The sequence below is a fragment of the Mustela erminea genome, chromosome 8, assembly GCF_009829155.1.
Source record: "Mustela erminea isolate mMusErm1 chromosome 8, mMusErm1.Pri, whole genome shotgun sequence".
Classification (NCBI taxonomy): domain Eukaryota; kingdom Metazoa; phylum Chordata; class Mammalia; order Carnivora; family Mustelidae; genus Mustela; species Mustela erminea.
Window position 1 is genome coordinate 38,717,058 of NC_045621.1, and position 14,978 is coordinate 38,732,035.

A 14,978-nucleotide genomic window follows, 5' to 3' on the forward strand; every position below is an offset into this window, starting at 1 on the left:
GGTTAGATAATCAAATAACACTTTACAAAGGAGGTAACAGTTGATCTGATGCTCACACCGTGAGTGGGACTTAACCCACTAAATCAGGGGGTACGGCCAGTAAAGATGAGATGAAGAGGTGCCTCTGAACAGGCACAGAGCTTCAGGAAAGTATAGGGAACTACAGGCAAAAAAGTGCTTCCATAAAGCACTTTAGAACAAATTCATTGTGAGAAAACAGATCCCTGTAGGTACTATAAGAGAACATTTAGCCTGGATTGAAACGTCTGACTAAAAGCGTAGAATTCTTAAATCTTGATTTGGGTTATTTTAACGTAAGGGGGAAAATTCTTTTATTTCTTCAGATGCCGAAAGTTCAGTATAAATCAAACTGTAAACCATCCACATTTGCATATCCTGCCCCTCTGGAAGTACCAAAAGAAAAAGAAAAGGAAAAGGTAAGTTCTTTGTTCCCTTGGGGAGCATTTATACTTATATATAGAAGCTACTTAGTATTTTCTTTGGGCTTGTTTTAAATATTTTTACGTTTTAAATTAGATATTTTCAAAATAATACTTCTTATGGTAAAATCTAACATTACACAAGAATGTAAAGTAAAAGCTCTTTTTCTCTCCCAGTCATCCAGGTCCCATGTTGCAGGAATCATAATTTGAATCCCTCCAAATGTTTTCTCCACACATTTCAATACTTTTTACACCACAGATAGAATTATTTTTGACATACTGTTCTGCAGCTTATAGTTTTTACTTTAATAATTTTTAAGGGGCATCCAGCTGATTCAGTCGATAGAATGTGCAACTCTTGATCTCAGGATAATGAGTGCAAGCCCCACATTGGGCATGTAGTCTACTTAAAATAAAACAAAAAACAATAATAACCTTAAGAAATTTCAATATATATGGATCTCATTGTTTGCTACGGACAATCCCTTTAGGTATACATACCATTACTTGTCTTCTCGGTTCTTCATTTGATGCACATTTTCAGGTGATTTCTAATTAATCACTATTACAAATGAGATTAAGAGTCTTCATACACATATATTTGTGAACTTGTACAAGTGTATCTGTAGGTTGGGGTATGAGATGTGATTGATGAAAAGTAATGTACATTATTTATTTTCATAGGTATTAACTAAATTTCCTTTCAAAGTGAAAGGAATATAACCAACTTATATTCCTCTGTCAGCGGTATCTGAGAACACTCACTGATGTGTGTTAAATCAGACTATAGTGAATTCGAGAGCTGCACTTGCCCCTGACTTTTTCTCAGTAAAATTATCCTTTCTGATACCTTACATTTAAGAAAATGCTTTTTTTCCTCTCAAGGTAGTGTTCCATATTAGCCAGTTGTTGATTATTTGCTATAAACATTGTGTGTAAATGGGGATATTTATATAATTGACCAAATTTGAGGATGGTGGGTGATGATTGTCCTCTGACAACATCTCGTCTCATTTCATCAGCTCTGTTTCAAATGCCCAGCTTTTGGATCAGAAACAAAATCAGCTTTATACCAGTAGTACCAGCCTTTCAAAGTCTTTTTCACCCTGATTTCAGGGACACCCATCAGGAAGGGTAATTCTAGGCTAACCACTTACCCACTGTGTATTACAGTTGTAGAACATCTGATATGGTAAGAATATCTTTATGACTACGTTTGGAGGAATTTTTTTTGTTTTTTAGTGCTTTCCCTTTAAAGTAAAAAAAAGGTACAGCACCCAGATATCTCAGAATTGCATGATAGCAAATCCACATCTAAGGTAGGCTACAGATTTTTAAAAAAAATAGTAAGTTATATAGGACACAAGCCTCCAGAAATTAGAAGAGTCACCTGAGGACCATAATAGTAAATAATGTGAATAAATGTGCTGCTTGCTTTTCCCATGTATTCCCTAATGATTTGATTTTTTATGATGCTGCCAGGAAACCAAGTAGTATTGTCGAATCGAGTTCTCTTTGGGCTTGTATGTTTGTGTGTAGGTAAGGGATTATGATTTACCCTGTTTGCTTCCTCCAGGTTTCCACTGCTGTGTTATCTATTACTGCCAAGGCTAAAAAGAAGGAAAAAGAGAAGGAGAAAAAAGAAGAGGAGAAAATGGAAGTGGTAGGTATAATTTGGTGGTCATGTGGGTTGATATATCTATCTCTGTCATGGTCCAGACTCTTCCTTAAGTGAACGTTACCATACCTTGTTTTTGGCTTCCCTTAAATAAGTATCCTGTTCCAAGCAGAGACTCCAGTAGTTTTAATTGGAAGATACTTGAGTTCTTGGAGAAAACTATTACTAAAGTGTGTTTTGAAGGGCAGTATAGAATTTTCAGACAATGAGATGATAGTGGGAGAAGTAAAGGCCCTTTAAGCAAGGAGAATATCATTTGTTTAAATGGACCCTCTTTTTCTGGTCTACCCTGGTAGAAAAACCTCATCCTCTAAAACCAAGTTACACAGATTCTCACCCTTCACAGTTACCCTCTCCATCCTCTGAGTCTATGACTTTGGTTGTACTTTCATTATATCTAATCCTAGCTACCCTTTGTGCCTACGAGTTGCTCAGTAAACTTTATCAAACATTATTCAGTGATGTGGAAGAGAAGTGAACCTTTGTTGGGCTATTTTTTTAATATTTTCCAGGATGAAGCAGAAAAAAAGGAAGAAAAAGAGAAGAAAAAAGAACCTGAGCCAAACTTCCAGTTATTGGATAACCCTGCCCGAGTTATGCCTGCCCAGCTTAAGGTCCTGACCATGCCAGAGACTTGTAGATACCAGCCTTTCAAACCAGTAAGTTATTGATGGCCCTAAGCTATATATACCAGTGGGATAGTAATTCATGGGACAGTGGTATATTGACAGAGAAGGATACATCTCCAAAGCATTGGAGAAAGCTCTCAATACAAATCTCTTAGCAAAAGAAAGAACATTCCCTCCCATTTCATGTAGATTTGGGGACAGATTTTCTTTTTCCTTTGGGTAACCCTACAAACATCCTTCCTCTACCAGAAGGGTACACTATAGACGTTTCTAACACAGCATCGTTATTAGGAGCATAGACTCTGGGATCAGACATCCTGAGTTTGACTCCTGATTCTACCATTTACAGCCTTTGTAACCTTGAGTCTAGTACTAAACCTTTTTCTGCCTCAGTTTCCTCTACTGAAAATAAGAATTATACCTAACTCAGGAATGTGACAAAGAGTGAAAATGTAAGTTAATACACAGGCATTAGAGCACTGAATTTTACAATTTGAAAAGGATCTTCCTGCCATTTAATTTTTCTTAGGAAGAATGTATCAGGTTAGAAACAAATGCAAATTAGTAATTTGAGCATGATAATGTCTTTTTTCTCCATGTTCTTGAAACTGGAAAAACTAGAAAGCCAGTAGTAGATACATTTAATACATCCAGATCTTGGACCTGCCTAAAATGTTATAGATGAGATTTCTAAAAAAAAAATAAACCCATTCTCATCTACTTGAAAGTGGTCCCTGATGGTGGTGAGTAGAAGGCATCTCTTACCTACACTTGTGAGCCACGGTCTTACCTGACTAGATTATCATCGAAAGGAGACGGACAGGGATGGAAGATGGCTATATTTAGTGGTGAAGAGCTAGAATTGGGTGGAACTAAGTTTATATTCCAGCTCTGCCATTTCTTAGCTGTTTAACTAAGACAAGTCATTTAATGTTTCATGTTTCAGTTTACTCATCTGTTAAATGAGGAATATTGTACTGTCCAACATTCCTATCTGGTTTAAAAGACAAGTGTATAAAGTAATCATAAGTTGTGCACACACTGTATAAAAGTGTAAAGTTGAAATATGCATGAAATATGTCAAGGCTCTGGCACTATAGCAGATTGCCACCTAGTATTTAAAACTGAATGGCTTAAACAACAAACATTTCTCACAGTTCTAGCAGCTAGAAGTCCAAGATTAGGGTGCCAGCATGATTGGGTTCTTAGTAAAGGCCCTCATCCTACTTAGTAAAGGCCCTCTTTTCATTGTATCTTCATAAGACAGAGAGAAAGGAAAACTAGCTCTTTTCATGTCTCTCCTTATAAGAGCACTGATATCATTATTAATGAGGTCTTCACCTTAGTGACCTAATTGCTTCCTAAAGGTCTACATCCTAATACTATCACTTTGGGGGTTAGGATTTCAACATATGAATGGCAGGGTGGAAAGACACAAACATTCAGTCCATAACACAAAGGAATAGGGAAATACCGGTATATTGAAGTGTAGTTTTTGTATACTAGTGAAATTAAGTTACAGTTTTCCGGTGAGATCAAGATGTTAATTGCAAAGGCAACCACTTGACAAAATAATTCTAAAAGTGGACTAAAAGAAACAAGAAAATTAAACTTAGTACACTAGAAAATATCTATTTAATACCAAAGAAGCCAGCAGTGGAAGAATTGAGAAACAAAAATATATAAGACATACAAAAAACATCAAAATGGCAGGAGCAGGGGCGCCTGGATGGCTCAGTGGGTTGAACTTCTGCCTTCGGCTCAGGTCGTGATCTCAGGGTCCTGGGATAGAGCCCCGCATCAGGCTCTCTGCTGAGCGGGGAGCCTGCATCCCCCCTCTCCCTCTCTCCGCCAGCCTCTCTGCCTACTTGTGATCTCTCTCTTTGTCAAATGAATAAATAAAATATTTTTTTTTTTTAAATGGCAGGAGCAAATTTTAGTAATCACATGAGATGTCTTTTTTTTTTTTTTTTTTTTTTTAAGTAAGCTCTACGCCCAACATGGGCCTGGAACTCATGACCCCAAGATCAAGAGTCTCATGGTGTATCAATAAACTGAGCCAGCCAGGGGCCCTGATCACAGGAGATGTAAGTGGACTAACCACACCTATTAAAAGGCTGAGATAAGCCAAACAGATAAAAAAGAAATGATCTGACTATGTGCTCTCTACTAAAGACATGCTTTATGGAATACCTAGCTGGCTCAGTCAGCAGAGCATGCAACTCCTGATCTCAGGGTTATACGTTGGAACCCGACCCTTGGGTGTAGAGATTGCTTAAAAAAATAAGATCTTAAAACATACACATACTTTAGATTCAAAGATTGAAGTAGATTAAAAGCAAAAGGATAGGGAGATATCCCATGCCGACAAGTAACAAAAAGAGAGCTGGAGCAGCTGTACTAACATCAGACAAAATATGCTTTAAAAGAAAAATGGTTGGGGCACCTGGATGGCTCATCATTTAAGTGTCTGCCCTCGGCTCAGGTCATGATCCCGGGGTCCTAGGATCAAGCCCCACATTGGGCTTCCCCTCTGCCTGCAGCTCCCCCTGCTTGTGTGTGCACGCTCTCTCTGCGTCAAATAAATAAATAAAATCTTAAAAAAAAAAAAAGAAAAGATAAAATTTGTTGCTGGAGACAACAGTGGTTTTACAGTGGTAAAAAGATCACGAGCACCTGGCTGACTTGGACAGATCATGTAACTCTTGATCTTGGGGTTGTAGTTTCAAGCCCCACATTGGTTGTAGAGATTACTTTTTTAAAAATAAACTAAACCACGTTGCTGTAAGGCTTTTTCCTTATGTTGTTTATACTGCAGGATTTGAGTTGGATTATTTCATTCCAGTTGAGCATGAAATAGTACAGTTATAACCTGGAGCTGTCTGTTTCCCAAATATAGGAAATCCTTTTTGTGAACTTAGTTATTTTCTTGAATAAAGATGATTCATCTTTATTTGTTCCTTTAGAAGGCTCAGGTAAACTTTCAGACCGTAGAGGATTAGGACAGTGGCCTTGTACTATGATTTTTCTTAGGTGCATATTGGTAGTAAAGGCAGGGTCCACTCATAAAATGGCTCTCTTCAAGGAAAGCAGACTTTTTAGGGGAAAATAAAGTGTATGAATATGCGTGTCAAGACAAGGGAGATAGTACAGACACTCACGAAGACACCAGTTTTATAGCAGGACAGGGCAGAGCTCCAGTGAGTAAAAATCAGATTAGGTTGAACTGCAGAGCTATTTGTATATATGTGAATCATCTGACTGATGAGCTTGGGCTTCTTTTCCTTTCCAGTAATTTGCTTTGGTAGAAATAATGTTTTTCCCAATGGGCCCTGCCACTGTTGACTGATCTAATTACAGACAGCAGCTTCCCATTTCCTTTGACACAGCCAAGCAAATAGAATAAGATTAACACACAGAGATGGGTGAATAGTTTGGTTTGTGAATTTACTTCTGCTACATTTGGGAGAGGGCTAATAAAATTGATTCTACACTGAGTTCTTTTTTGTTTCCCATCTACTACATCCTGGTGTCATAAAGGATTTGTAGGTTCAAGTGAAATATCTGTCATATTTATGTTGTTCACTCTGTCATTCTGAACTCACTGGAGAGAAATTGGCTTTTCACTTGTAGATTGTCTTTTTTGTCCAAAATGATAGTTTTCTCACGAGTAATAAAGTATCTGTTAGAGTAGCGTGCTTCTCAAACTTTAGTATGCATACATATACCCGTGGCTCTTAAGTGCAGTTCTATAGATTTAGGTCGGGCTATGTTTTCTGTGTTTCTGACAAACTCCCAGGTGATAGTGATGCTGCTGGTCCAGGACCATGTGTCGAACAGCAAGCAAGACATTAGAATGCTGTATTGATAAAAGTAAATAAGTAAACTTTCTCTCTCCAGTCAGGTCAAGGCAGTGCAGGAAATACCAGTCTTTAGTTGGGAACAGTGATGTTCTGCCACTGGGTTAAGTTTATAACTATTCCCTATAGATGACAAGTTTCTCTGTCCTTTGTCGTGGACATTGATTGTTGCCTTCCTCATTTAGTCCTCAGACTAACTGGAGGAATGGAAGAGGAAGGTCTTAGTAGCCGCTTCGTGCAGCCCAACAGTTTGTCACAGGTGTAGCTTCATACAGGCGCACACACCCGCATTTCCTGGCTGCTGTCTGGGGAAATGTAGTTCTATGCCAGGTCTTTACTCCCAAATCATCTGAGTAGTCTTAAGGTACCATTTAACAAATATGCGTGCTACACTCTGGAGCCGTCTGAGAATATGAATGGGGTTTGTGCTGCTTCACCCTTTGCTCTGTGTGTACAGCTTTCCATTGGCGGCATCATCATCCTGAAGGACACCAGTGAAGACACGGAGGAACTGGTTGAACCAGTGGCAGCCCATGGCCCAAAAATCGAGGAAGAAGAACAAGAGCCAGAACCTCCAGAACCATTTGAGTATATCGATGATTAAGGACCAGAGGTATGTGCGAAATAAAATTGTTTATCAAAGGAATTCTGTTGGTCAGTACATCTTAAATGTTTTCGGCAGAGACATCGTGTCACTTTTTCCATTCCTTTTGTGCTTAATCTCTATTTACCTAAATGGTGTTAGAATTTCCCCTCTTTTTGACTTCTTCAGCATACATAACCTCCAGTTCCTTTTTCTTTCTCCTTTGACTCTCTACCCTCTAGTGTTTGACCAGTACTATTCAGAGCAGTTAAAAGCTGTTCTCATAGGTCCGTGAGAGAGTATGGAGCTTGCTCTAAAATGTCAATCTGCTCGATTCTTCTTTCATTGAAAAATCCTTGCTTACCCCTTACTCCCAAGAAAGTCAACTGAATGACAGTTTGCTCATGATAGAGTTGATTTACACTTTGATGTGAGCCCCTTGTTATAGATCAGTTAGAGGGCCAGCACTGGTCCATGGATCATTGATCCGTCTCTCTCTCTCTCCCTTTCCTTTGGTGATACTTTTGGTACTAAAAGCCTTAATATTCATTTACTCATTGAAGCTATATCAAACATCTAATGTGGTAAGACATGGTGCTTAAAAGTACTTCGGAGTCAGTTTAGACCATATAACAAAGCTTCACCCAGTTGAAAAAAATTATGTCAGTGTTCTAACAGTGTTGAAGTAGGTCTTTAGATGCAAAAAATTAGGATAATGTTATGAAATTGTCATCACATATTTGAAGATGCATATAAACTATTAATCAGTGTTTTCTCACTCTAGTACATATTTATTGTCAGACAATAAGAATTTATCCTTTTCTTCTACTTAAATGCCAGGCTGTAAATCTAGCACCATAAGACCATGAGTGTTACACACTGACTAGCAATTAATGAAAGCTTTTACAGAAATCTCAGATAAATATTAAGGCAGAAACCCTGCCATTAGTAGGAAAATATATTCAAGCCCCCAAAAGTGTTTGGACCTTTGATTGAGAGAGGGAGATTTATACTAACTTCCTGTCTATGTAAAATTGCTTTGAAAATTATCTTTGGGCCTTTGATGGTTTCCTAAGCTTTACCCAACCAGCGCATGGCGGTATTGATACCATAAGCACTCAGTCTCTGTGTGGAACTGAACAGACTCACATTAGCCCCCTCAAGCCTTTGACCATACATTACTGAAAACCCCCTGATTAAGTCTTTCAAGGCAGTTAACCTCAAGATGGCTTAGAAGTTTTTAATTAGAAATTAGATTTTTTTTAAGTAAACTCTAAACCCAATGGGGATTCCAACTCACAACCCTGAGATTGAGTCACATGCTCTACCAACTGAGCCAACCAGGCGTCCCAGAAATTAGATTCCTACTATTTTCAAAAGGATAAAATATTCAGTCTAGTAGGAGTGTAAAAACCATAGTCCATCTTACCAAACACTGGTGTGTTAGGACTGCGTAGGCAGGGTTAGGGGCTAGTTTTAGACATCGACAGCTCGTGGTAAAAAATTTTCTTTTAAACAAAGGATAACCCTAGTTTTTCCCCCTTCCCACTTCCTTAGGATCTCATTGCTCATCTGAAGATGATTGTCCAGGCCTGTATTGGAGATGCTTGTGAAGAAATCCATGCTGAGACCTGCTACTCACTGCATGTACCATTGCCTTTGCGCTGACCCGAAGAACCTTGTCTCCAAGTCTTTGGTGAAGAGAAGATATATGACTGTTTAGTGTGCTCTTTCACAGAACTTGGTTTTCAAATAAATATATTAAAATCTCCAGATGGACAAGGACTTTTTAATTTGTTTTTCAGCCTCAGTTTTAAATAAATGGACCTAATACCCTTACCCCCCCACCACCATGAAATGCCTAAACCCGGAGAGCTAAATCCTTAATTGCTGGGATGAGTATGCATGATTTTCATATTGATGAAAAAGTTAAACTAGTTCATAGATTATTTGAAAAATAATGGAAAAAATAAGAAAAAGATCAACCCTTATTCTTCACTCCAAGAATTCTCTCCAGTTTTTTAAAATCAGATTGAGGGCATAGGGTACTGTCATTTACTGAAGAAGTCCCTTTAGTGGTCCAAGGGAAATGTCTGTTTAGGCGGCTCAGAAGCATTATTTAAGAATAGGCTTTGCCTGTTGTTTCCTGCCTTTGACCCTGTTGAGGACAACAGATACAAAATCATTTAGCCACAGGATTTAATAATGTGTTCTTTTTATCCTCTCTTTTCCTACCCTTTTTTGCCATGTGCTGCTTAATTTAAGGTATAATTTAAATACAATAATGCAAAAATTTGAAGTCTATACAATTTGATGAGTTTTGACAAGTACAATTTTGATTTCTATATTATCAGGCCTTAGATGTTGGGCTCTTGAAATAAGCAGACAAGGTCATTATTCTGACAACTACCCCTTCCCATGTTCTTGGCATATGAAAGGGCACCTCTGGTACCCTAGGACATAGCAATAAGAGCTAGATTTGGGGGCTTTGGTGGGGCTTTTTGTTTTGGACTTAAATCATGTAAAATAAAAGTAGGTTATTTCCAGCATTTATACATGAATGGTTCTTTATTCCGACCTTGATCCTTCTACTTTTTAATTTAGGATATAGCCTTCTGAGTCTGTGGGGGGAAAGCTCGTTAGAGGAAACCAGTGCCCAGATAGATCCACCCTACTACAACATCCACCACAGCTTTGTTGCTTGGTCCAGGTCTAAAGGTTACTAATCCCAAAGGATGGTACCATTCATTGGTTAATTTCATTGTATCCCCTCCTTTGTAAATCCCTGTTTCCTCAATATCAAATGATTCTATAAAAGAGATTATCTCATTTCCTAGCCTGTCATTAGCTATGTCCTTCCTGTTCAAGCTCTTAACATTGCTTGCATTTCAGAGTTATCTCTTAACATTTCCCTTAATATATGAAATGTTTATAAAACAGAAGTCTCTCAATGATGTCACTGTCCAAAATTTAGTAGTCTGGGAGAGGTGGTACATTCACTGGCCTCTGGCCAAAGTCATTAAATTCCTTCCATACTAATAGACTGAACTTCAGGGAGAAGTCAGCACTGGTTACTGGTAAACAGTACAATTTGTTTATACTGGTCTTAGTAACTTTGTAACTTGGTCTTAAATATTGAAGTTCTAGCTCCAAAAAAAAAAATGTAAGCTATAAAGTAAAATGGCCACTTGGATCAGGCTATGATGAGACTGTTTTCCTGATGACTTTCGTTACTCTGGAAGATTTCCTAGATAGGCGTAGCACTGAGAGATAACCAAGGAGCAAAGCAATCTAAGGCGGAAAGGAGCAGGGTGAAATAAAGTCCCATGTGAAGACCAGGTAGGAGCGAGGATTGGCACATTTGCCGGAAGAACAGAAGGGAATGTGGCAGCAGTTACTCCCAGGTGATGTTGTGCTATGCTTTCAGACTTGAAGGCAGGTGGGATGCACAGCGAGGAAACCAAATGAAAGGAAATTGATTTGGGACTGGGCTTAATACTAGAATCCAGTCTTTGTCCTACCCCTCTGCAGTTAAATGACCACTGAGGCTGGCATCCTCTCTCTGGCATCAATAGCAAGTCTTTTCCTTCTGTCTCTGACTGGTCTCTTCGTTTAATATAAATTGAAAAAAAATTAATTTAAACATTTCTTTGTGCAGGGATTCTTGGGCTCTTTGGCAGGTCCCACTCCCTCTGATTGCTTTTGAGCTTCCAGCCCTCTCAGAATTGGGTCTTTGGTCTTCTCAGGTGGTCCACTCTCTAAGCAACCCCGTCTATCACACACCTTCATCCACTGTCTTTGTGCAGATGGCTCCCCCGTCCACATCCCTCCCTTCCCTTTCACCTGAGCTCCTGGCATGCACATCCAGCCACTCACTGGGCGTCCCCATTCAGGAGCCTCACGGGCACTAGAAACGGAATATCCAGAGCACATCCAGCCTTCTCTGCTTGGAGCTAATGACAACCCCTCCATCTGGTAGTTCACACTAAAAACTCATGCTTCACCCTTGACTCAAATGTTTAACCTCAAGTATCTCTCCTGTTCATTTACCCTCCTCCCCACTGGTCACTACCCCTGGTTCAAGCACTTAACTCTCCATCAGCCTCTAGACCTAGTTCACTCTAATCCATTCTCCAAATTGATCTTTCTACAGTGCAAGTCATACTCATCTCCTGCTTAAAATTTCTCAGTAGTTTTGTTGCATAATGCCCAAATTCTTTAGTTGGTGTACAAAACTGTGCGAGGCTTTGGTTGCGACCCACCTCTCCAGCCTCTCCTCTCTTGACTCCTCCCACCTCATGCTCAGAACCATGTCCAATTTCTCCCGCGATCCAGGCTTTTTGTCACCTCCTCGCTTTTGCACATATCAGTCCCTCTTCCTGAAATACCCTTCTCTCTTCACTCCCACCTCTCCCTCTAGGTCCGGTGAATCTACTAACTAGTTATTTAGGTCTTGATTTATAGAGACTTGCCTCAAGAAATCCACCCCAATTTCCCTCGCCAGAGCAGGACTAGTTTCTTCCTTCTGCTTCCCCAGTTTCCAGTGTTGCACTCTGTTGTCCTTACCACACCATCATTTATTGCCTATTGACTTGTTTATTTTCCCCCTCATTTGTCTTGCTTACCTTCATAATACACCTTAGCACACAGAGCATGATCATGTATTCATCAACTGCCTGTATTGAGAATGGTTAAGAGCCACAACTGAGCACTAGCAGAACAGTTGGGACAGAATCCCTGAGTATATAAGAGGGGATTAATTCACTGGAGTGATTGGTGATTAATTCATCTGTCTTGGAGCTGCCTTCTCCAGGCATCTATAAATGTCTCTTCCCATTCCTCTCCTGCAATGATTAAACGTTCCTGCTAGGGACTGTTTTTTCAATTGTTTTATTCTTGGAAAACCCGGGCTTTTCTTTGTGTGTGTAGGGAAGATTTGTCTCTGAATCTATCATTGTGAGGAGATGAGGAGAAATGAGCCTGGGCAAAGCTTTTGTGTCTTTGTCCCAAACCATTCCCCAACCGCCTTATTCTCATCATAAATGAGACAACACTTCTACTTTCCACAGAAAATCTCTTAGAAGGTGCTGAGGTGATTGTTTCTAAAGTTCAGACTCCTTTTCTACCCTCTGCTTTGTTAAAATTAAAAGACACAAGGGCCCTTCCAAACCAAACTGCATTAATGGGAAGAATGTGGACTTGGGCCTCAGGCTGGTTCATATCCTGATCTTGTCCCTTAGTGGTTTCCTTATTTGTACAGAAAAAATGTTCACCTCAAGGTTGTTACAGGCATTAAATGATAATGGCTAATTATGACATCCTTACTACGCACCAGACACTGCTGAGAACCGCAAGTATTGACAGACTCATTCCTCCCCACCACCCTAGGGGTAGATGCTGTTATCTTGAGATCCTCTATATTAAAGAGCCTTGCACTTAAGGAGGCCTTAACTAAATTTGTTTGAATCAGAACAGTATGGCATAACCCTTCATTTTACACACAAGGACACTCATAACAGTGACATGACCTGTTCAACATCAGGAGCCATCTGTACCACCACGTCTCCAGTTCACTTTTTCTGTGAAGCTGGTCTGGCCTATTAATTTTCTGGCCTTATTTGATCCAAAGGGGCAACAGACAAATGGCAAACAGCCATTTCTTTGCCTATCCTATATCCAGAGTCTGGTCCTGGTTTGTGCCCTCCTCCATACTCAAGCCACTGCAACTTTTCAGAAAAGGATTGTCAGCAAAAGCAGTATTTTCCTTTTTTTCTTTTTTAAGTTTTTATTTAAATGCCAGTTAACATACAGTGTAATATTAGTTTTAAGGGTACAATATAGTGATTCAACGTTTGCATATAACACCTGGTGATCATCACAAGATCATCCTTAATCCCCATTACCTATTTCCCCCCTTTTCCCCACCCAACTCCCTTCTGGTAACCAACAGATTGTTCCCTATAATTAAGAGTCTGTTTCTCGATTTGCTTCTCTTTATCTTTTTTCTCCCTTTGTTCATTTGTTTTGTTTCTTAAATTCCACATATGAATGAGATCATATGATAATTGTCTTTCTCTGACTGACTTCATTTAGCATAATACCCTCCAGTTCCATCCGAGTCATTGCAAATGGCAAGATTTCATTCATTTTATGGCTGAGTGATAGTCCATTGTACATATATACCACATCTTCTTTGTCCATTCATCAACTGATGGACACTTGAGCTATTTCCATTATGTGGCTATTATAGATAATGCACTGTAAACATCAGGGTGCGTATATCCCTTTGAATTAATATTTTTATTTTTTTGGTCAAATACCTAGTAGTGCAATTGCTAGGTCCTAGAGAAGTTCTACTTTTAACATTTTGAGGACCTTCCATACTGTTTTCCACAGTGGCTGCCCAGTTTTCATTCCTACCAACTGCGCAAGAGGGTTGGTTCCCCCTTCATTGCATCCTCACCAACATCTGTTGGTTCCTGTGTTGTTCATTTTAGCCATTCCAGTAAGTGGGAGGTGACATCTCATTGTAGTTTTGATTTGTATTTCCCTGATGATGAGTGATGTTGAGCATCTTTTCATGTGTCTGTTGGCCATCTGGAGGTCTTCCAAAAGTAGTAGTGTCTAATGCCAAGAGGCTCTACCACACAGTCCCCTGTTGATAGACACTTCCCATTTGCTTGCTGGCTTCTGGGCAGCTCCTTTGGTGCATGCTCTCAATGTTTTCCAAATCAGTGGGTTATTTGTTGATAATAAAATTGCATCCAGGAGATAATTACCTTCAAGGATCTTGGGCATTACATAGAGTGGGGATAGAGATAAAGAGTTTCCCATCAAGTCATATTCTCATGACCTGGTATGAGCAGCCTCTGACTCTTGTGCCATGATCTCTCAGAAGCCCTGATTCATGTTCTAAAGATTTGAGAGGTTTACAAGCATCAAAGGCTATCGGCTTATGGTGGGTATAAATTAGCCTGTCCAAAATAAGGGTTGGTGATGGGTCCCTAAACAAATTCCTTCCTCTGTTCTTGGATTAGAACCCTGGGGGAGAGGGGGGAGGGGTTATTCCTTTACACTCACTGCCAGCCTCACTAATCAGTCTCTCCTCCAAGCAGTTCTCAGGCATGCCCACCACAAGGTTAGCGAGAACAACATTTTCTGTTCACTGGTGGTTTCCTGTGTTTGTAGGATGCTTGTTTCCCAGCCAGTCTATAAATAAGCTCCTTAATGGCAAACATCCAAATATCTCCCAAAGTCCCTGTCACCGTGTTTGATAAATAATGCCCACTGGTTTCCGATTGAATACTTCTTTAATTATAATTGCTTTAGCTTGGGGATTCTGGTGATTCTAATTTTTCTCCGTGGCCCTTATACATGATTAGCATGTAAGCTTCATGAGGACAGGGGGCTAGTTTTTGATGATTGATGTATGCTTGGTGCCTAGAGCTGTTCCTGGTTCGCTGCAGGCACTCCGTAAGTATTAGATGGATGGGTGGACAGGCAGATGGACCGATCGCGACAAACCTGTGTTTTGCTCCTGTGTGCCAGGGGCTAAACTTAGTACTCACTTCATTCACATCGCCATTTGTTACCTCACAATTCTACTGTGAGGTAAATACATTACTATCCACAGGAAATGGGGCTTAGAGGGGATCGGGGTACCTCGTAAGTTAAGAGACTAGAACTCAAACACAGATACATGTGACTACAAATTCTGTCTCTTTTTTTTGTTGCCTTGGCTTCCGCTTGTATTTTAGTTATTATGGCAGTGACTCAGCAGCTCTG

The 14,978-nt window shown here is 39.7% G+C and overlaps 1 protein-coding gene across 1 annotated transcript in view; it reads left to right on the forward strand.

Annotated features, from left to right (window-relative positions):
* PSMD1 (proteasome 26S subunit, non-ATPase 1) overlaps window positions 1-8,970 on the forward strand; it is a 91,576-nt gene extending 82,606 nt beyond the window's left edge. The window contains exons 21-25 of the mRNA XM_032355142.1: window positions 345-437; window positions 2,020-2,106; window positions 2,634-2,780; window positions 7,068-7,223; window positions 8,751-8,970. Of these exons, the coding sequence (XP_032211033.1) occupies window positions 345-437; window positions 2,020-2,106; window positions 2,634-2,780; window positions 7,068-7,214 (474 nt within the window). The 3' untranslated portion in view covers window positions 7,215-7,223; window positions 8,751-8,970. The remainder of the gene's footprint in view (window positions 1-344; window positions 438-2,019; window positions 2,107-2,633; window positions 2,781-7,067; window positions 7,224-8,750) is intronic.
* Window positions 8,971-14,978: the final 6,008 nt, after the last annotated feature.